Below are 21953 nucleotides of genomic sequence, written 5' to 3'. Positions count from 1 at the left end.
GAAGACAGCAAGGGCAAGTCTCCTTACCTGAGCAGAAATCTGCTCATGTAACACTGGATTTCAGCCAAAATCAGCACCATGCCCCCTGACTCCAGTCTGAAGTGGTCTAGGATTCTTCCCACGTCATTTTAACCAAAGTGTAGGCTTGCTGATGCCTAACTACAAAGTGCCATCAGAAGAGAGGATGGGGACTTTCCTGCCATCCTTCTTCTCCACACCCCACTTGCTCCCCAGAACCACCTGCCATGGCACTGTAGATACCTCTTCTGTTTCACATAAACCCGTTGATAGTTTTCTCACCAGGTGCTCCACGTGGGCCTTTAGGTCCTGGGGGCCCTGGGTAGCCCCTATTGCCTTTTTCACCAGGTATTTCATCATAATACTCTGTCTTAAATAAAAGGAGGACAACAATGGCATCAGGAAGAAAACAATAAGAATGAAGAAAAAGGCTTTGCGTCCAGTAGCAACAGCATGATACTCATACCTTGTAACCAACTAATATTAAAATTGGGTTTCCTTTTATGGATTGCTTAGCAGGTGAAGAATCAAGCCAAAATCATTCAGTATAACTCACTTACACCTGCTTAGATTTGTTTATCCAACATTGATCAGCACTCTATTACTGGGCATGCTGGCTGATTTCATAACAGAAAACATTTAGGCATACTGTATTTTTCAGTCTATAAGATGCCCCCATGTATAGGACGCCCCCCCCCCCACTTTTCCTACTGATCTCCGAGCGAACAAGCTGCTGCTGTGCACGAGATTCTCCTATTGGATCTACCCCCATGTATAAGACACACCTCCATTTTTATGCAAATGTTTTAAAGAAAAAGTAGCATCTTATACACGGAAAAATATGGTAATTATTTTTCACTTACTGGACCTGGAATTCCTTGAGGACCCACTTCACCTTTCCTTCCCTGCATCAGAAAACAGAAAATGTTCATGCTGAAATAAATATATTTTAAAAGTCATTTTTCAAGTCTAATGACATTACAAAAGCTACTGACAATGCTGGATATAAATTTCATGCCTATATGGGACACATGTTAAAAGAACTGAAGAAGTATCCAGAAAGTTAATCCAGACTATTAAGTTTCAAAACATGCATCCAATGCAGAAGACCTCAGGGAGTGGGAGAGAAAGAGGCTTGGGTGCTGACAGGAAACGACATTTCCAGCCTCTCCTCCTCTCCACCTGCTGGCAAGCCCTTTTTCATCTTCTCTGAGGCCACTATGGGGCCAGATGGAGGCAGCCATGTGGTCCTTTTTGTGCTGGCTGTGAGGAAGTGGCATAGGGGCTCAGCCTTCAATGTCACAGCACTGAAATCACAAGGACTTAAAAGATGGGATGCCAAATAATCCTTTGACTCCACCAGGTGATGCTGGAAGCCCGTATGATTGCACACTAAGTCTTTTAAATTCCAAATTATTTGGTACTGCCTGACAAAGGAAACAAAACAGCATAGATAAACATTAAAACAGGGTTTTTACCTTTAGCCCAACTTCTCCTGGCAATCCTGGGATACCCATGTCTCCCTTTTCTCCCTGCAGGAAAATAATTGGTGTTAGAGTGAACTAAACACACACACATCCTAAAAGACAGCTCTTATTTCTTATTTATATTGCTCTCTTGAAACTAGAGCCCTATTGGGCTATTGAGGTACACTGATATGCTTCTGTTTCATGACTTTTGCGTCATTGAAACATGACTGTCAGTGTTTCAATGACTTTTTTTTCCAATAAGCATTTTTTCCCCAATAAGCTCAGCATCAAAACATTCAGTTTCTGTTTCTGTTTTCCCTTCTGTTTGTTCTTCAGAATTTCCTGAGAGTTCCAGTGAGGATTTTTTAACTGATGAATTGTATCTTTCCCCCAGTGAACTTCAACAGTATATTATATTTAAAAAATATTTATCATGTTGGAGTCCATTGTATCCCAATAAATTTTTTGTGTCCAATGCATTAGATTATGTTTTGGGAATGTGATACCAAGTAAATCTGTTCTTTATGTTAAACTGGACTCATTCTGAAATCAATCATTCCTTTATCTTCAGCTGGGACTTTAATGGGGGCTATTAGAAATCAACTGCTTGGCCAGAGCTCTTCCACCCTGAATTGAACCACAGACTCCATTTTTTTTTTTTTTTTGCTGATAGTCCACAATATTTCTAACCTTGAATGATCATAACTAACACTCCTATTTTTAAAAAATAATAATTTAAAGAACAAAACAGTTTAAAGATGCTCTTATTACCTGTAAGCCAGGTGGCCCAGGGATACCATCCTTTCCAAGTCTACCCTAATAATAACAACAACAACAACAACAACAACAACAACAATAATGGAGAATAACTATTTTAATATAAATATATTACCATCATTACTGTTAAAGAAAATAAGCAAATAATATTTATACAATTCTCCCAAAATACAATACATTATTGTAATAAAACATGGTTTTATAAAGACAATTATAAGGAACTGAAGATCCAACACTTTCAGTCTGCATTCCCAGAAATTAATATGAACATCTCCCCAGTGACAAGGAATAATGATAATAAAATGTATGTTCATGCTATATAAGTAACTTTGACTTTTCTAGGATCCATAGCACCAGACAATTTTCAAGATTTCAGCTGTTGGCCACACAAAATAAGGTTACACACCTGAGTTCCTGGCTCTCCTGATTCTCCTTTTGCACTTCGAAAATCGCCAGGTGGTCCCTAAAACAAAGGCCCACATCTTGTTTTAGATACAACACTGAATATACAAGTATCATTTTATAAGATTTGTACTTATAAAGATATAAAATAAAGTTGATATTAAATCTTAACCTAGGACTCTATCACATAGTGTAAGACTCACAATGTTTAAGATGATGTCTCCTCCTAGTCTGGATCAATTGAGTGCATCTGACTCAGCTCTTCATTTTCAGTTCACTCATGGACTGTCATTTTGTGTACTGCAAGCACCCAAAGAGTTGCACTACACTCACCATGGGATCTTTACAACTTAGTGCAAAGGTTGAATATAGGAGCATCCCTGATGCTTCCTGAATGCCAACTGAGGGGTAGGAATGCCAGTTTGCTGCACATGTAGCATGCCCACTGCAGAGGCATGGAAAAACTTTCCAAGGGCAGAGATCTTCCTGGTGGGGTTTGCTTTTGTGAAGCCCTGGATCTGGGTTCTGTAGAGTGGCCAGGGCTGGCCCTACCATTAAGCAAAGTGAAGCAGTTACCTTAGGCAGCAAATGCGGAAAGGCAGCAGCAGCAATGTGCTCAGAGCATTGCATAGCAAGCATGTGTAGCAGTCTCTTAACTTAAATAAATAAAATGAAGCCATGGAAAGCTGTGATTTTGGTCAGTGAGATGGGTTACAGTGAGTCTGGTTCCAGGACTAAGGTGTCTCTTGGCAAAGTCCCTTTTGAAGGGCCCCTTCCATTATCAATGGTTTTACCAGGCAGCAGTAAGAGGCCACTTAAGCTTCTCACAGTACCATGGGATGACACTGAGTCAGGGGCATTGTGGGAAATTAAAATGGTGCCAAAGTCGATGGGCCGTGACTGCAACTTGGGGCTCTGCCAGCGGCCCAAAGTGGTGGGTCTGGTGGGGGCTATGTAATTCTTTTCCCACAGATCACTCAGTATGCTTTTTCTGCTTGAAGCAAAAGTGCTTGCATATTGATTAAGCATAATAGTTACAGTGTGGACACATCATGCTAGTAACTCACCAATATATGTGAAGGTACTTAATAACTAGTTAGACTCTGAAAAATTGGTTTAATACCACTTACTGGATCTCCCTGGAGTCCAGGAGGTCCTGGAAAACCCATGTCTCCTTTATCACCTTTTAATTCCTGCCACAAACACATTAAAATTAAAATCACCATTTAATTGAACCAAGCACTTCGTAAATAGCATAATAGTTAAAAATAAAGAAACCTGAACCAAAATCAAGCAACAACACAAATCACATCTTGGCTAAAACAGACCCCATTAGTGTGACAGAGTTGCCTATTGGTACAGAGAGGGTCAAACACTGCAGTATGTCAATGTGTATTTGAGCCTATTTACTCAAACATAGTGAAAGGAAAGTCTGATGCGGTAAAGATCTATACTCCATAGGAACCTGGAATGTAAGATCCATGAATCAAGGCAAGCTGGATGTGGTCAAACAAGAGATGATAAGACTGAACATCGACATCTTAGGAATCAGTGAACTAAAATGGACAGGAATGGGTGAATTTAATTCAGATGGCCATCAGGTATACTACTGTGGGCAAGAATCCCTCAGAAGAAATGGAGTAGCCTTCATAGTCAATAAAAGAGTAGGAAAAGCAGTACTGGGATACAATCTCCAAAATGACAGAATGATCTCAGTTCGAATCCGAGGCAAACCATTCAACATCGCAATAGTCCAAGTCTATGCCCCAACCACTGGTGCTGAAGAGGCTGAAGTTGACCAGTTCTATGAAGCCCAACAACACCTCCTAGAATTAACTCAAAAAATGATGTCCTGATCATCATGAGGGATTGGAATGCTAAAGTAGGAAGCCAAAAGATAATGGGAATAACAGGCAAGTTTGGCCTTGGAGTACAAAATGAAGCAGGGCACAGGCTGGTAGAATTTTGTCAACAGAATACGATGGTCAGAGCAAACACTCTTTTCCAACAACCCAAGAGACGACTCCATACATGGACATCACCAGACGGTCAACAGAGAAATCAGATTGACTATGTGCTCTGCATTCAAAGATGGAGAAGCTCTATACAGTCAGTAAAAACTAGACCAGGAGCTGACTGTGGCTCAGATCATGAGCTTCTCGTTGCAAAATTTAGGCTTAAATTAAAGAAAGTAGGGAAAAGCACTAGGCCACTCAGGTATGACCTAAATCATATCCCTGATGAATATTCAATAGAAGTGACAAATAGATTTAAGGAACTAGAACTGATAGACAAAGTGCCTGAAGAACTATGGACAGAGGTTCGTAACATTGTACAAGAGACAGCAATTAAAACCATCCCAAAGAAAAAGAAATGCAAGAAAGCAAAATGGCTGTCTGAGGAAGCTTTACAAAAAGCCGAGGAAAGAAGGGAAGCGAAAGGCAAGGGAGAAAGAGAAAGATATACCCAACTGAATGCAGAATTCCAGAGAATAGCTAGAAGAGATAAGACTGCCTTCTTAAATGAACAGTGCAAAGAAATAGAAGAAAACAATAGAATAGGGAGGACCAGAGATCTCTTCAAGAAAATTGGAGATATGAAGGGAAAATTTCATGCGCATGATAAAGGATTTCTTCATTGTGGATCACAACAAATTGTGGCAAGTTCTTAAAGAGATGGGAATCCCAGACCATCTTATTTGTCTCTTGAGGAACCTATATGCGGGTCAAGAAGCAACAGTGAGAACTGGACACGGAACCACTGATTGGTTCAAAATTGAGAAAGGAGTTCGGCAAGGGTGTATATTGTCACCCTGCCTATTTAACTTATATGTAGAGCACATCATGAGAAAGGTGGGGCTAGATGAATCACAAGTTGGAATTAAGATTGCTCGGAGAAATATCAAGAGCCTCAGATATGCAGATGATACCACTCTCATGGCAGAAAGTGAAGAGGAAGTAAAGAGCCTCTTGACGCGGGTGAAGGAGGAGAGTGCAAAAGTTAGCTTGAAACTCAACATTAAGAAAACTAAGATCATGGCATCCGGTCCTCTCACTTCCTGGCATATAGATGGGGAAGAAATGGAGGTAGTGACAGATTTTATTTTCCTGGGCTCCAAGATCACCGCAGATGGGGACTGCAGCCAAGAAATTAAAAGACGCTTGCTCCTGGGGGGGAAGCTATGGCAAATCTAGACAGCATACTAAAAAGCAGGGACATCACCCTGCCAACAAAATGCGTATAGTCAAGGCTATGGTTTTCCCAGTTGCAATGTATGGCTGTGAAAGCTGGACCATAAGGAAGGCTGACTGCAAAAGGATTGAGGCCTTTGAATTGTGGTGCTGGAGGAGACTCCTGCGAGTCCCCTGGACCGCAAGGCGATCAAACCGGTCAGTCCTAGAGGAGATCAACCCTGACTGCTCTTTAGAAGGCCAGATACTGAAGATGAAACTCAAATACTTTGGCCACCTAATGAGAAGGAAGGACTGCCTGGAGAAGAGTCTAATGCTGGGAACAATAGATGGCAAAAGAAGAAGGGGACAGCAGAGAATGAGGTGGCTAGATGGAGTCACTGAAGCAGTTGGTGTGAGCTTGGGTGGACTCCAGGGGATAGTGGAAGACAGGAAGGCCTGAAGGAATGTTGTCCATGGGGTCGCGATGGGTCGGACATGACTTCACGGCTAACAACACTCAGACATAAGTATACAGCCCCAGATTTGGATCAGGAGTCGCTAGGAAGGAAGGATTAAATCTCTCCTCTTCACCCCACTCTGCACACACCACTTCCTTTCCAAAATTATAGTGCTGTAATTGTCAAAGGGAAAAAAGCTTCCACTGCTTCCAGAGGAAACTTTATCTGATTTCAATCCCTGAAGTGAGGGCTGGGGTGTTGTTGAACTGTGGGAAGGAAATGTGGGGAGGTTTACTTCAGTGGAGTGCCACGGAGTACAGCATGCTTGGGACAGTGATCAGGAGCACTTCGCCCTGCCATAGTTTGCTAGAGATCCCACTCATGCTGTTCATGTGCAAGGCTGCATGATGCGCAGTAGAAATACCAGTGCTGGGCTCCATCTGCTCTGCACCTTCTGTACTAATGTGTGGACTGCGTCTTAGTGACTTTTGTTCTTCAGGGATGAACAGAAAAAAAAAATCAAATACATTTAGAGCTTAATTTTTTGAGAGGAAATACACTGAAACATATGCATAATGAGAATTTTAGTGCAGATTAAGTCAGAACACACTCAAGTGAAGTAGGATGAATGGACTCATGCTAAAATTGGCTGACTGAACTAAGTTTACACAGAACACAGTGAAACTACCAGGTGAACGCAACATAATGTTTACTGTAGAAGTCATTAATAGTATTATACTGTTACCGTGATATTATCTGCTCGGGTCAGTGTTACAATAACTGTTCCTGTTGCTCCTGGGGGCCCTTGTAGTCCAACATCACCCTGTAATTAAAGAGAAGAATCACAGGAATTACTTTCATGTACGATTAAGGAATAAAGGACATATATGCCAAGATTTGAGCAGGAGATCCACAACCGAAGGAGAAGTAATGTGTATATAAGTATGCTGTTGTGGTCAAATGTGGTTCCATACTATTTAAGAATGTGGAAAGGCATAATAAATGTAATGATAAATTAAATTGTAAAAATCCCTGCAGTTTGCTCTTTCGGTAAAACAACAAAAACAACAACACCCTGGCAATTATTTTTACTGAAATAGCAAAATGCACGCATTTGTTCAGTTTATTGTAAACAGTGTCAGAATCTGTTTGTTAAACCACTAAAATGTTTGATAAACCATTCTGAAATGTCATAATAAAATGACAAATATGGTAACAATAAATTATTTTTCAAGACAAATCAAATTCATTTAGGGTGCAGTCTTATAGTGATGTCTGCAAATGGTTGCACAACTAGGGTTATGCAAAGGCAACTTTAGCTGGATTCTTCTGTTGTGCGTAGTTCAGAACCTAGTTTCCTCTAGCACCATGTCACTTGCCCTAATGAAAAGACACAGCTGCCTTAAGAGATCAGTTTCACAACATTTGAGCATAAGGATGATAATTGCACATTAAATAGGTTCCAGACTTAAAATTCTGCAGAAAAAGACAAATAACTGCAGGAAGTTTGCTTGTCCACCATATGGGCAGGACCGTAGCAGGTAGGAAAAGACAGTATCAGTTATTTGAGAAAATAAAAATACAAATCAGCTATTGTTACTTTTGTTCCTTTGGCTCCAATGACTTTGACACCCATGAGACCCTAAAAAATACAAGAACAAAAAGGCATTAAAACAAGTTTTTTAAAAAGCCCAAATCAGTGATGGAAGTGGTAAGAAATGGTGCTAGAGGTAATTCAACAAATCACAACTCTGAAATACCTTGGGACCTGGAAGTCCTTGTCTTCCTTGTGCTCCCTAAAAAGAAAAGTACAGATAATAGAAACATTAAATCTTTTTCCTGAAATGTGTTGTGCAAGAAATATCTCCCCCTGAATTCTGTTTGCAGGAACAAATAGGAAGGGAAGTGCAAATACTTACCTATAATTCATATGAGTATAAAAAGTCAGGAAAGATAATTTTATTATTTATATTTATATTGTACACAAGCATGCTTCCAACAATTTAGTCACTCATAATAAAGGTTCTATTTTTAAAAACATAATTTATGTTATCTATGCAATATATCACTGTCTCAGATTTTGCCTTAAAATGAGCTAGACAGCATACTTAGTCCACATTCAGTGGTTTCTGCTCTAACTAGATCTACGTTCATCTATCTAACTGGTTCAGCAATGCTGATAAAGCCAGCTGTGCTTGCCATACTAGAGCTGGTAATAACGCATTGCAGCTTACAGAAAGTAAACAGTGAAATATGAAAATGCTTTACCGCTTAAGATGGGCTTTTGTCCAAAGCCCCACTGAAGTCTAGGCAAAAAAGCTACAGTAGAGGCTTCCCTGCACCATCTTCTTTTCCCCTCCCAAAGGGACAATACCTGGACAGGTCTCAGAGCTGGTTTAACTTCTCTGTCCTAGGGCTTCATTTGAAAGGGTTAAGGATCCATTGGATTCCTCTGTGCTTCTTCCTTGTCTGCCTCCACAACCTCAACATACTAATTTTCCTCAGACTATGACCTCAAAAGGGGTTTTCTGAACTATTCTATGAATCCTTGGATGCTGTCTAAGGACTACAGGAGTGCTGTTTAACATAACAAAGGCAAAATTCCCACCAGATTTTAATGGCATTGCACCTGTAATGTAATAGATGTTCTTTGAATTATTCTAATTTATCATCAACAAAGATTTTTTTAACTTACTGGAAAACCTGGAGGGCCTTGGGGCCCAATCATTCCTGGTAATCCTTGAGGTCCTGGTGCACCCTTTACATCAAAACAAGAAATAGAAGTAATTCTTCCACCTTTAATTCTTCAAAAACCCATTCTTCTTTTTAGAAATATAGCATAAATCACTTGCTACTGTACTTGAGTTGTTTATTTGCTTGTAGTATATTTTGATGTTTGTGAATACAAATATCAAAGTATTGATCTCACTCAGCAATAGGAGTATTCTATTCATTGTAAATCTGTATTCTACTCATTATGAACATGTGGCATATAAAATGTATCCATTGGGTTGGAACTGAAGGTTCCCCTTCTGCTAGCAGGAAGATTCTTCTTTAGTTGGAAAAATTTCATGAATGAAAGCACCTTGCATGAGAGAACCTTTGAATCCAGCCTGTTGCATTCAACAAGGCTCACTCATTCATGCTGGCTGGGAATTGTGGGAACTGCAGTCCTATTCATTGGGAATGCTATCTGACAGTCTGCTATATTTTTGTCTACAAAATCATGCTTATGCTTGATTTTGCTAATACAGTATGTGTGATGCACAAGTGCTAGCAAAATGGAAAGAAATGAGACAACTCTGCTATAGTCATTCATGTTTGCAAAACAGCAGCGTTCACATAGATGTCTTTACCCACATCATTTGACAAACACACTAGTGGCCAGCTAAACATATTGACCCAAAAAAGACCCAGCAGCTCCTTTGTATAAAAGAAGAGAAACAATATATAATGATCAAGCTACTCAAGAGCTCCTAAGACTCATGGGAAATATCTTATATTGACCTGACTTAACAAAATATTCTGTGGTTTGCTATCCCATAAAACTGAACAAGTTTAGCCATGTCTAACATGCTATTCTTCATAACAATTATACTCAGGCTTACCTGAAATCCAGGCATTCCTGGTAATCCTGGATCACCTTGGGAGTTATAAACCTGGTCATATCCATTTGCAGAACGTCCCTGGGAGGGAGGGAGGGAGAACAGCATGTACAATTCAGACACGTTGAAGATATGACCAGACTGCCAAAGCTAAAATCTCCCAAATGCAACAAATAAAATACCCTTTGATTTCTAATGGTAACCTGTGGCTTTGAGAAAATATTTTCTGATAATCAGCCAGGAATGACAGGACTTCGACTTAAATTCATTTATTGTCTCTGTGGTTCCCCATACATGTATATTGCAGTTTAATAGGATGATTCATATTATTCACTCCAGAATGGGAACATAAATTCCTTCATATAATTTGCAAGCTCCCTCCCTTTTGGTTTACAGTTGTGCATGGATAAAACACTTAAAAAAGCAACCATAATGTGTTTATATGCATGAATGCATCAACATTTTTATTGCCTGATATTTCATGGATGAGCACATGAACTCTTGTGCACTGGTAAAGTACAGCACATAAAGAATCTTCATACAACTTTACACGGAACAGTTTTCTAGTCTGTTTTCCCTCCAAATATTTATGAATGCACACAAGTGCACATCCATATCAGTAAATATTGTACATAAAGGATCTGTATACTGTGATACACTGTGTCACTGTGCATATGCACATGGATAAAATGAGGGAAGAAAAAATGAATACATTAAAAGAAAACTGAATGTACAAAATATTCTATATAAAATTTGAATGTATAAAAATGCTGGAAAAATGAAGAGTTTCTACTACTTTGGTTCTGCTTCAGAAAAAAAGCAATTATTTCAGAACCAACATTATGAGAAGAAATGTGAATCCACCTTATCTGGGAAATGTCCCTATACCAAAAATGGGCAAAAGAATGGGTAAAAATAAATTTCCTACATTTCTTGGGTGACAGGTATACAGAAGATTGTTCAGGATCTACTGGTAGATCTTTGGCTATAGACACACCAGAGCATATTGCTCCAATGTTTAACTGCAGCAAAATTTGGGTCCAAATTAAACTCTTAGAGAGTACAATTTGTAGTAATTCAAATGCAGTTTTGTATGGGCATTTGTAGGATACCCCATTATATGGACTCTTCCCTAAGCCAGTTGGTGGACCTTGGGATTCTAGCAAAAAAAACCCAAAGCAGATGCTCTGAGCCTGAAGTTTGTCCTTCTTGGCCTTTATTCATGCAACTGTTTGTTTCTTTTGCAGTTCATTGACTTACTTTTTCTCCTTTGATGCCTTTAGGACCCTTGATAGAGAAAAATAAAAAAATAATACATATGAATAAAAAACTAATATCAGACATTTTGCAAGGCTGTTTCTAAAATGTGTGCCTTATATGATCAAGGAAATGTTCAGAATTATAAAGTACTTGCAAGTGCTGTTAAAGTCAATGTTTAATGGCAAAATATACAAGCATAAAAAGATAATGCTCAATCAACTCAGTTTTACTATCAGAATGTGCACAGCAATTCTATGCACTTAGTTAGATTGGACTTAAGCCCAGGTAAGGGCAGCCTAAGGTTGCCATCCATAACCTTGTGAATTCAGAGGATTACTGTTACCCAATAAGGGCTGGAGAAATATGGAGGCTGAGGCTGCCTCTGTGCTTCCCTCCCCTTCAAAACATTTAAGCAGCTGATTTCAGCATTCTAAATGGTTTTTCCTTCCTCCTGAGGAGGAGAGGCTGAGGCATTGCCAGGATGAGGCATTATCTTCAGAGGATGGCAATGCCTCCCCTCCCCTCCCCCAGAATGCTCCCACTCACTGTCCCCCCTCCAAGGCGGTCTTTGGTCTGCAAAGCCCATCCATCACAGAAAGAACCACACTGGCTGCAAGGAAAAGTTCTTTGAGGTGTGGATCCCACCTCCATCCTTGGTGTATGATTCTGAAGTTGGAGGTGTGACCTATCTTTGACTCCCCAGACAATGTAGGAAAGCAATAGGATTGCACTGTAAGTGATCCAGAAGAATACTTTTCTGATTTTTGAACTACCTGTTTGCAGAGTATTTTCTTTTGTCACTTGAATACATAATAAAATGACAACAATATTGAAATCAAAAGAACCTGCAAATAGGGCTTTTTACAAGTGAAGAATTGGTGTACATACAAAGTTAAGAAAGAAAAAAAGATAGCTACTAACAGTATAGTAGCAGAACTTGGTATGTTATCTAGCAAGGTATTTCCAGATTACTGACTGATGACTGTCAACAAATAGCAGAACTTCTGTCAGTTTGTACCATAAATCATAATGGTGTGGTCTGACCTTGCCTTACCTTGGACATAGGTACTTGCTGAATTTGTCTCTTATTAGAGTATGAAAATCTGAAACAACTACTTATCTCTCCTCATTTTTACTTAGAAGTACTGTAGTTATGAATTAATTTTCATGAAATACTTTAGAGTTCTGAGATAAAACATTCTACACAAGGCATTTTATACTTCAACTTGAACTTACCGGTAATCCTGGAGGTCCTTCTTGCCCTGGGAAGCCTGGAAATCCCCTCTCACCCTGGAAATTAGAGGAAAGGTGAAACAGAAGCTGGCATAGAGAAAATGCTTTGTTATGGACCTCTAGAAAAGATACACCCTGTTACTCACACATCTGCCCTGGAAGTCCTTCAGTTTCTAGGGAACATCACAATGCTTTACCAACTGTGTACCTTACCAGGTTCTGCTTTATTCTTACCTTTGTCCCATTGCATCCTGGTATACCTGGAGGACCTGGAGGACCAGCATTTCCTGGTTTACCCTAAAAACAATTACATTGTTGCCAAGTTAACTCTTACATCAAATTTAGAATTATTAATAAAAGACATTTGACTGAAAGGCAGTTGATTTAGCAAAATCAAATCCCATTGTACCTAGGGACATTGAAGAAATCCATAATGGGTTCCAATGAGAACAGATTTCAATTAATTATTTCTATTAATTGAACATGAAGAAAACAGACCAGGTTTTTTTAAAGACATACAGACTCTATGGACTTGCAGACAATCTTTCTGATGGGGCAGGCAGTGTATTATGCTAAACACTGATATCAATAAAGCTTTAAAGTTTATCAAGATAATAAGGAACAATACCGTAGCCCCTAGACAGCATCTGAGGGGCCATAGGATACTTTGGATTCTCAAATTTCAGCCTGGAGATAGCACTCTGACGAGCTTGAAGTCAGGAAAATAATTTAGGGGAGGGCTAAAGGGAGGGTATTCCTTTGAATGGACAGGGGAGGAGGCTTGAGAATCTAGAATGCAAGTTATACTGAGGCTTCCCTACCCTCCTTCCTTCTACTCCAAAATGCTGTCACTACACAGACAAAAAGCTCATCTAGTAAAAATGCAAGTTGGAGGACAAGGAAACTAGGATCATGTTTGTCACTTCTCCTGACCTGAAATGGACTGAGCATAAGCCTCTGAGCTTGGGGGCTTAATGTCCTTTAAAGGGGCTGAACTGTAAGTTGATGTGAAAAATGAATAAATTGGAAGTGATTGGTAATATTTCATTTCACTTACTGGGAGACCTGGGAAGCCTGAATAACCAGGGACTCCTGGTGCACCCTAATGAGAAGAAACAGAAAGAAAGCCATGAGTATATTTTTAGAAAATAAAACAGAACTCCTATCTACAGAAATGGAATTAGAATTATTCGAGGGCCCCAAAACCTATTTTGCTAATTTAGTATGAGTGCAATGATAGAAGAAAGTCTTAACTCAGCTGGCAGAATATAGCAAGCATGGCTGCAGTAGCAATTGTTAGGTAAGAATAAAACTCATTCAAAGCAATTGTGCAAGTGATGGTCATTATGCTTGCATAAGTCACTGTACATCTGCTTGCGTTTTTCACTTGTACAAGCCCTTCAGTGGAGCTCCACTGGCATTATTTGAATTTGCAGCCTAATGCTGTTGGATACCATGCCATTCTCACTACTTTTAGATAACTGTTACAGTTTTTAACACTGTAGGTAGTAATGTATTACAGAAGAAAATACCAACCCTTGAACCTTTAGGCCCAGCAAATCCTACTGGCCCTGGAAAACCCTAGAAAGGAAAAGGAAAGTACTATTAATTATACTGAAAATTTATCTTTCTGTAGAAGATCCAAAGACGTGATTTGTCTCTTCTTAGGTCCCATTCCTGTTGTACTCTACACAATAAAGTAACAGACAAAAATGAAGCCAACTCAAATGACTATTCCATAAACCTACAAGAACAGATACTCTCTTTTTTAAAAGTAGAAACTACTTAGCAAAATGATCCTACTGCCAACAGAAAAATGGTAATGGCAAAACTTTCAGAAAATATCTAAAAGCAGAGATCTGTTACTCTTGTGAGTTGAAACAGGGAACCAGGTTTGAATGAAATCACTTTAATCTTAGAATATGTGCTCCCTAGCTATCCATTCATAGATCTCTTTGGAGATGTTCAGGGCATAATTAATTGTAAGAATATCAAAATGGTGATTCACCTCTTAGCACAGGCCAGAAAGGCAGTGAGTTTTAGTTTGAAGATGCTTGACCCACCTTCATTTAATGACTGGTGTCTTAGAGTCTGGAACAAGGCCTGCCATGATTATTTTGACTTACATGGTAATAGGTAGAGATTAATAGAGGATAAGTTTTTGAGAAAGTTGAGTCTTAGTATTTATTCTAATAACAAAGCCCAAGGAGTCATTTAAACCTTTTCCTTAACTTGGGAGAATTTATTTTCAGTCTTGATAGAAAAACTGATTTTGTTTAGAACTGATTTTAGAATGATTTTGTTTGTTTACATGCTTCAAGCTCCTTTAAATATGTGAATATTTTTTCAATGTTTGTGAGCACTATTTCGCAGTATTATGTATTTGGAGAGCTGCATGACGTCTTATGGTGACCATATGAATGAATGCCCTCCACAGCATCTTGTCACTCACAGCTCAACTTTTGCTAACTCATGGCTGTGACTTCCTTTATGGAATTGAGCCATCCCATATTTGGCTTTCTTCATCACCTGTCTTCTGCTTCCCCTAGCATTGCTTCCTCCAGTGAGTCGTGTATGCCCAAAGTACGACAGCCTCAGTTTCATCATTTTTTGCCCCCAGGCAAAGCTGTCCTTTGCTCTTTCCCAGTAGCTAGTCAAGTGTCTCCTGAACTGGGAGTCTCATCTTCTGGCACTCGCTCTTGTGTTTCATTTAAAGCTGTTTCATCATAGTGTGTTTAAGATAAGAAATGTCTGGATGTGATTTGCCATTCCCACCTTCTGCACAGGACTAACCACAATTAACCTGAACATCACTAAAAGATCCTCAGCCAGTGTTGCCTTCAACCACCCCTGCTGCCCTGTAGCTGCCCTTCAGGAGTTTCTCCACCCCTATCACCATTAAAGATATCCATTCTCTTCTGTTGATGTGCCTTATTCTGAAAGAGGGCGTAGGCATCTTACTCTGGTGTCTCAGCTTTGCCCATTCTGCCTTGGGTGACCGTGCTGGCAGACCAGAATGGTGAGAGAATCTGACCTCCTGGAGGCATTGCTCTTGGCTTCTCTGATATTCTCAATGCCTCTCACCACATTAAGGGATGCGTGCAAGAGGGAGACCTGGAATGTAGCACAATGGGTTATGTAAATAACATTATGATACTGATTATTAAAAAAGAAAAGGAAAGTCTTGGGACTGCAATATATGACAATCAACATCTAAAGCCTTCCTCCAAGTACAAACTCCAAGTGAGGCTCAGAGAGCAGCAACAAGGTGGAAAGCCCTCCCAGTGGTGGCCCCTCAAGTATGGCATGATCTCCTCATCAAGGTCTCTTCTGTACTAAATACACCTTAGCAGTTAACAATTTAAAAACTTTAAAAATTGTTTTCAAACATTTTGTATTATTGAAAAACATTATATTTTTCTGTATTTTCATTCTGTTTGGGAACTGTAGTAGACCATCCAGAGAGCTTGGACTATTGGGCATAAATTCAGCAAGAAAGAAATGCTCTGTTAATAGAACAGAATGTTCAGAAACACAGAATGTGTTTTAAAAATGCTTGGTCCTGTTCAAGTGTTCCCTAAGTGTGTAGTTTATAAAGGGTAGGGCAGCCCTGCCACACTCTAGTCACTTTTATCCTCCCCTGTGCATGGAGGAGGGCCTCTTGTCTTCACATGGAAGAGAAGCAAAGGTGGAAGAAACGGAGGAGGGCCCTGTCTTTAATTACATGGTGTGCCTCGAAGGACACAGGCAGTCCTCTTCGCTACAAAGTTGCTTCCACATGTATGGCATGATGAGTGTAAAGCTGGGGTGGGACAGGGCTGGAATACCCCCCCCCCCTTACATGTTAAACAACAATGTGTTTAGGGAATGGCTGAACAGAGCTACATTCTTTTCAATATGCATCCTGATGTTTTAACAGTTCATATGGTCAGCAAACAGTCCTATCCCTCAAAACTGAGGTTTTAAAATGGGTTCTTTTATTAACTGAACACTTGTTCAGTCATTTACAAGGACAGGATGCACAGAAATATTAATGCAGGAAAGTTTCCCAACTGTGTGCAGAGCCTAGCCTAGACTCATACTTTTTGTACATGCGTGGGGATTCCGCAGCCTAGTGAATGCCCATAATTTGGGGAGCAAGATACTGGGGAGATGTGATGTCACACTGTCCCCCACATGTCTACTGAACGTAGCCCAGTCATTAGAAAAGGACTCCTGAAGATTTCATAGTGAGATACCTTGTATACAAGGGTGCAGGGCAGCCAAAACTGATCATTTTAAAGCTTGATTAATTTAAATAGGAGAGCTCCTTGGTTCTTCAAACCCCACATGTTCAAATCACTGGGTCTTCCAACCACTCAACTTTTCTTGCATTGTGCCCAAATTTAGCAGCTTAACTTATCATTAGTTTTGGACACTGGACTTAATGGTGTCATAGGGATCCCCCAGTAGATGACCATGTGTGTTATTTCAGTTGTGATATATGCAATTAGCATTTATCTTTCCTCCTCCCTCTGCCCAACCACCACTCCATGTTTGCAACTCTTTCTACATTCCTTATGCGTTTGAAAGTTTGCCAACTCTGACGTTTTAAAAAATACTCTGAGTATGTGTTGTTCAGCATTTTGTCACTCAAGTTGTAGCCTAACTACAGGAAGAAAATGGAGTTTGCTTTTGCTGCACTGATGGCCTTCCCACTTATCACTCTCTGGAAGGTCAACTTGGGGACCCTCAGCTGTGGGACCTTGGATCTTGGCCTCAAGGTCCAGCCCAGGCAGCACCACTGCCCTCACCTCACCAATGGAGCTTCTCTGCACAAGCAGAAGTCAGCTTCTGCTACATCAACAATGTGGAAGGAGTTTAGATTGCACTGTAAGCTATCAGATCAGACTTGTCTGTAGTTTTTTCTCCATAATTATATTGCTTCATGCACTCAGTGATTCATATGCATACACATCAGATTACACCATACCTTAGGCCCTTGAGGTCCAGGAGGGCCCTCTGGGCCAGGGAAGCCCATCTGACCAGGTGGACCGGGGTAACCAGGAAAGCCCATTTCACCCTGTAAAAAAATATGCATAAATATGCATATCATGTGAAATCTTTCTCCTGATGATTCACTGTAGATTTCAGGGTAAAACTCCAGAAATGTTTATTTTTAATTCATTAGTCACACCCACCCTTGCCTATACTTTTCAGTTAATTCATGAACATTAATGGCACATCTGAGCAGCAGCTTCCCCTCTTTTGATGTGATACCTGGAAGCTATGCTGGAAGGATAGAAAGGTGGTATTACAGGTAGCTTAGTGTCAAGGACCAGATACTCAGAAAAGGGGAATCCAGGGTTAATGGTTCAAGAAGATTTGACAATGGGAAGGTGTTATGAAGCTTTCATCTCCTTGCATTCCATTTCTCCAGGAAAGCCCCATGGGCCAGCTCTCCTGCATCTGGAAGAGGCTGCACTAACATTCCCAGGCTCTCGGGAATCATCGCCCAAGGAAACCAGCATGCTACAGCCACTCCCACATCACAGCAACCTGAGATGGCTGAGCAGGACCTGCTCACTGCTCAGTCAGCATGGGCAGGACTAGCCTTCCAATACAGCAATGATTAAACATAAACATGGGCTTTGCTCTGATCCTTGTTGGGTACAAAAAGAGAGTTCTTCTTGTGGTCTGACTAAGTTTTGCATGGTATCTTTGGGGACTTAAGAGTTGGGTTTATCTGGTCCCTGCTCATGTGGCTGCAATGAAGCCCAGGAATAATTGGGACAGGATGAAATTGATTGTAGATTTCTTTTTGTCACTGTCAGGGATTAAATGCCGGGTTTGTCATGAATGAAACTGAATTAGCAGAAATGGTGGAGGAACTGTCTTGTTGGGAGGGATTGGGAGGGGAGTTTTTTTCTTTCAGTCCAGATTTCAGTGATTTTATGATTTTTGACCAATGTGCTTGAATTCAGAAAGCTGCTATGATCTAGGTCTTGAGTGGCCACTTGGTTTTATGTAGCAATTTGTTTGTGCTGGGGTGATCTGACTGTGTTCTCTATGGCATTTTGGGGGTCTGTCACAACAGACTGCTCGGGTTTTGTTTTGTTTTTGGCTATGTAGTTCTGAATGGGGCTTTCTTTTTAATAAGCTCCAAAACTTGGTTGTTATAATCTTTTCTTGGGGTCAGTTCATCCAATTAAGGATCTTACACATTCACTCCTCGGAGTGCTATGGAGATTTGTTAGAACTGCAGACATCTATGCCCATTTACAAAAATTACAAGGTTTGGTACCCTCCCCATCTTTACCAGCAGGTAGTGGTCATGGGGCATTTTGGGCCTTGATATGCCATTAATTCCCAAGAAAAGATGATCCTTGTTGGAGCTACATGCAAACAGCCCCACCTAGCCTGCAGTCCCAGTTTTCTCTAGTGCTCTTGCTACCTGAGAAACATGGCCCTGCTCAAGATCAGATCTACAGCAGAACCCTACAAACTGGCCACATCACAGAGAACCATCATAAGTCCTGCCTGAAGCACATGTGCAAAAACACTACTTTTGATGTCTAGCTGAAGGGTCAAGCAAGAGGATCAGGTGCAGTTGTCAGTGTGTGGATTAAAGGTGAAAGACAGATATAAGCTGGATGTTCATATATACCCATTCAGCTGGAGATGGCATTATTTAAGAGGAGTACAGTTTTCAGAAGCTACAAGCAGATTGAAAAGCACCAGGTTTAGCTGACAGCACAAAGGGTTCCGCCAGCATTGCTGTCATATCCTAACAAAGCTGCAATATTTTTGGACTTTACTAATGTCACGATGAAACTCGAATTCTGTTCAAAATAAGTCTTCAGCGGGCAGATGCTATAAAACTGCCAGCTGTTGTGCTCATGGTATGAAATAACAGCTGTTTTTTTGGCAGCAGCTGAAAGAAATAATTAAACTTCTGATGCACAGTACCAAATTTACAAACAGAGAATGGGAGTTTGTCTCAAATGCTATCGTGCTACACCAGTGCTGATGAAAATAAATTGGTGGATTAGGTGCTGTGTTGAAAGCTGAAGACAGCTATGAAGCAAACACTCTTCCATTTCACTGGGTACCCAGATCAACCCAACACACATTTGTTCTTCATGATTTGTCCTGCTCTATATTGAATGACTTAATTACCACCTATATTCTAAATTCTTCTAATGAGGCCACTTTAAACTAGAGGTGGATAGATCAGTCTATTTCAGCTTTATGTATACTCATAAGTCCTGTTTCCACATTGATCTGCAAGCTTTTTTTTAATGCATGTATATGTGCAATTAAATACATAAATTCTTGCAAAATACATTGTCTACTAGCACTTTTATTTCAAACTGTGCATATGTAAATGTATTCTGGTGCAATTTTTTGAGCAGAACACTACATTGCAAAATTTGAAGAAGTGCAAAATCTAAAGAATAGCTATGTTCTGATCTAGATTTTGGCCCATGAATCAGGTCTGCTTATATTCAGATTTTCAGAGACTGACTTCTTCAAGCATGCCCAGTTTATGAGATCCCTACAGATTCAAAAACAGCTGCCTTAATAATGGAAACGGTATATATTTCTGAAGTACCACCTCAGAGAATATACTTTCTCATATGTGAATGTGGAGGTCATTCATCTCCACTGTTGGTCCTCAATTTCCACAAAAGATACACAAGGTTTTTAAAATAAAAATAACATCAAATCACTAGAATGTTAATTTAAGTAATCTTGGTTCTTTCTGCTACAACTTGGCTCTTTAAGATGTTTGGCTAAAAGTTTTAATAGTCCTTTGGTTTTCATTTATTTTTAGCCCTCCTTGTTAACTGCTGCATTTACAAATTGTCCTTATTGTTACATTTATTGGTTTGAATGCTTAGTATCATTTAAATATTGTTGAAATAGGTGGGCCATAAGCTTTCCCAAAAAACCAACCGACTATGACAGAGGAAACCGGAAAGACAAAGGCCCCATGCTTGCTGCCTGCAGCTGTGCCAACTCCTCCATGGTGATTACAGTGTGGATTTGAGGCCAGGCACCATCCTTTCTTTGGCCCTTGAAACTGCAGACACACATAATGCCAGGAGTGCAATGGTGAGCATTCTTCCCTTGTTCTGGTATGGGGTCTAACCTCTACAGAGTAAATCACTAGAGATGACAGACCGCGTGCAGTCAGGTGTTCTGTGCTGTGATGAGGGAATATGCTAAGCCACGATTGCATCATCCGTTCACTGGTTGCTGCTGTGGCACACGAACATCACTCTCTGAAAAGTCCCTGACTGGTGGACTGTGCAGTGTTTCCAGGACTGCAGCATATGTTGTTTTCCCCCTGTTTTAGGGGGTTTTTTCCCTTGTGTCTTGTGTCTGTTCTTCTCATGTATAGATGGCTGAACATACAAAGGATGCAGTGCCATTCTACCAGGCTAACCATGGAATATCACATCCCCTGATGTTATGAGGATATAGGATTGCTCTGCTATTTTGCTAACTCATAAATTGACATGCCTATCCGACTGTCATTGTTTCTCTTAAATTACTGTTCCAGCATCTGCCACTGGAGGGGGCACAATACCATCTCCTGTAAACAAAATGCTGCCTAGCTTCTTTCTGTAGAATCACAAGTGTTTTGTGATTCTTTGTTCTTTCTGGCTGTGTAAAAACATAAGGCCATTGTTTAACCCTGTTTCTAAATTTTGCATTAAAGACAATGCATGAGCCTGGAAGGGGTGCTTGGTGGAGCAATATTATTATTTATTATTATTATTATAACATTTCTATGTCGCCCCTTGCCGAAGCCTCGGGGTGGCTTACAACACAATAAAATACATTGAAATACAATAGAACATAATAAATTACCATTAAATACAAAAATACAAAAAATACACTGAGTTACAAACATAATAATATAAAATTAAAATTATCAGTATAAAATAAGTAAATAAATAATATAGGAGGAGAAAAGAGAAGGAAGAAGAAGTTGCCCTGGCCAGATCATATGTTTTAACAATTGAAATGATGTTTAAATAAAAAGGTCTTTACCTGGCGCCAAAAAGCCAGTAATGACGGTGCCAGGCGGACCTCTTTGGGGAGTGAATTCCATAGGTTGGGCGCCACCGCAGAGAAAGCCCTCCTCCGAGTACTTACTCTCCTAATTTCTTTCATGGAGGGTTCCCGGAGAAGGGACTCTCCCACAGATCTCAAAGGGCGGTCGGGCATATACGGACGTAAGCGCTCGTTCAGGTAGCCAGGACCCAAGCTGTTTAGGGCTTTATAGGTCATAATCAACACCTTGAATTGGGCCCAGGCTTCAATGGGAAACCAGTGAAGCTGGCGGAGGACTGGAGTCATGTGAGCATAACGCCTTGTCCCCGTCAGCAACCTGGCAGCTCTATTTTGCACCAATTGAAGTGTTCGGACCGTCTTCAGGGGAAGCCCCACGTAAAGCGCGTTACAGAAGTCTAGGCGGGAAGTCACCAGCGCGTGTGTCACCGTCGCCAGGCAGTCGTACTCCAGGTAGGGCCGCAGCTGATTAATCAGCCGAAGCTGAAGGAAGGC

The 21953-nt window shown here is 40.3% G+C and overlaps 1 protein-coding gene across 1 annotated transcript in view; it reads right to left on the bottom strand.

Moving 5' to 3' along the window:
• The window catches only part of COL4A3 (collagen type IV alpha 3 chain), a 62620-nt gene that overhangs the window by 39312 nt on the left and 1355 nt on the right, over window positions 1-21953 (bottom strand). The window contains exons 2-18 of the mRNA XM_044432744.1: window positions 17368-17457; window positions 13932-13976; window positions 13453-13497; window positions 12630-12692; window positions 12399-12452; window positions 11163-11189; window positions 9906-9983; window positions 8993-9055; window positions 8058-8093; window positions 7898-7939; window positions 7043-7120; window positions 3797-3859; window positions 2671-2727; window positions 2259-2303; window positions 1497-1550; window positions 882-923; window positions 301-388 (exon numbers count right to left, since the gene is read on the bottom strand). Coding sequence (XP_044288679.1) covers window positions 301-388; window positions 882-923; window positions 1497-1550; window positions 2259-2303; window positions 2671-2727; window positions 3797-3859; window positions 7043-7120; window positions 7898-7939; window positions 8058-8093; window positions 8993-9055; window positions 9906-9983; window positions 11163-11189; window positions 12399-12452; window positions 12630-12692; window positions 13453-13497; window positions 13932-13976; window positions 17368-17457 — 970 coding nt within the window. The remainder of the gene's footprint in view (window positions 1-300; window positions 389-881; window positions 924-1496; window positions 1551-2258; window positions 2304-2670; window positions 2728-3796; window positions 3860-7042; window positions 7121-7897; window positions 7940-8057; window positions 8094-8992; window positions 9056-9905; window positions 9984-11162; window positions 11190-12398; window positions 12453-12629; window positions 12693-13452; window positions 13498-13931; window positions 13977-17367; window positions 17458-21953) is intronic.

The sequence above is a fragment of the Varanus komodoensis genome, unplaced genomic scaffold (genome assembly GCF_004798865.1).
Source record: "Varanus komodoensis strain SLA01 unplaced genomic scaffold, ASM479886v1 scaffold25, whole genome shotgun sequence".
Taxonomy (NCBI): Eukaryota; Metazoa; Chordata; class Lepidosauria; order Squamata; family Varanidae; genus Varanus; species Varanus komodoensis.
The sequence above is the reverse complement of the archived record's forward strand: the minus strand, read 5'-3'. Positions and strand labels throughout refer to the sequence as shown.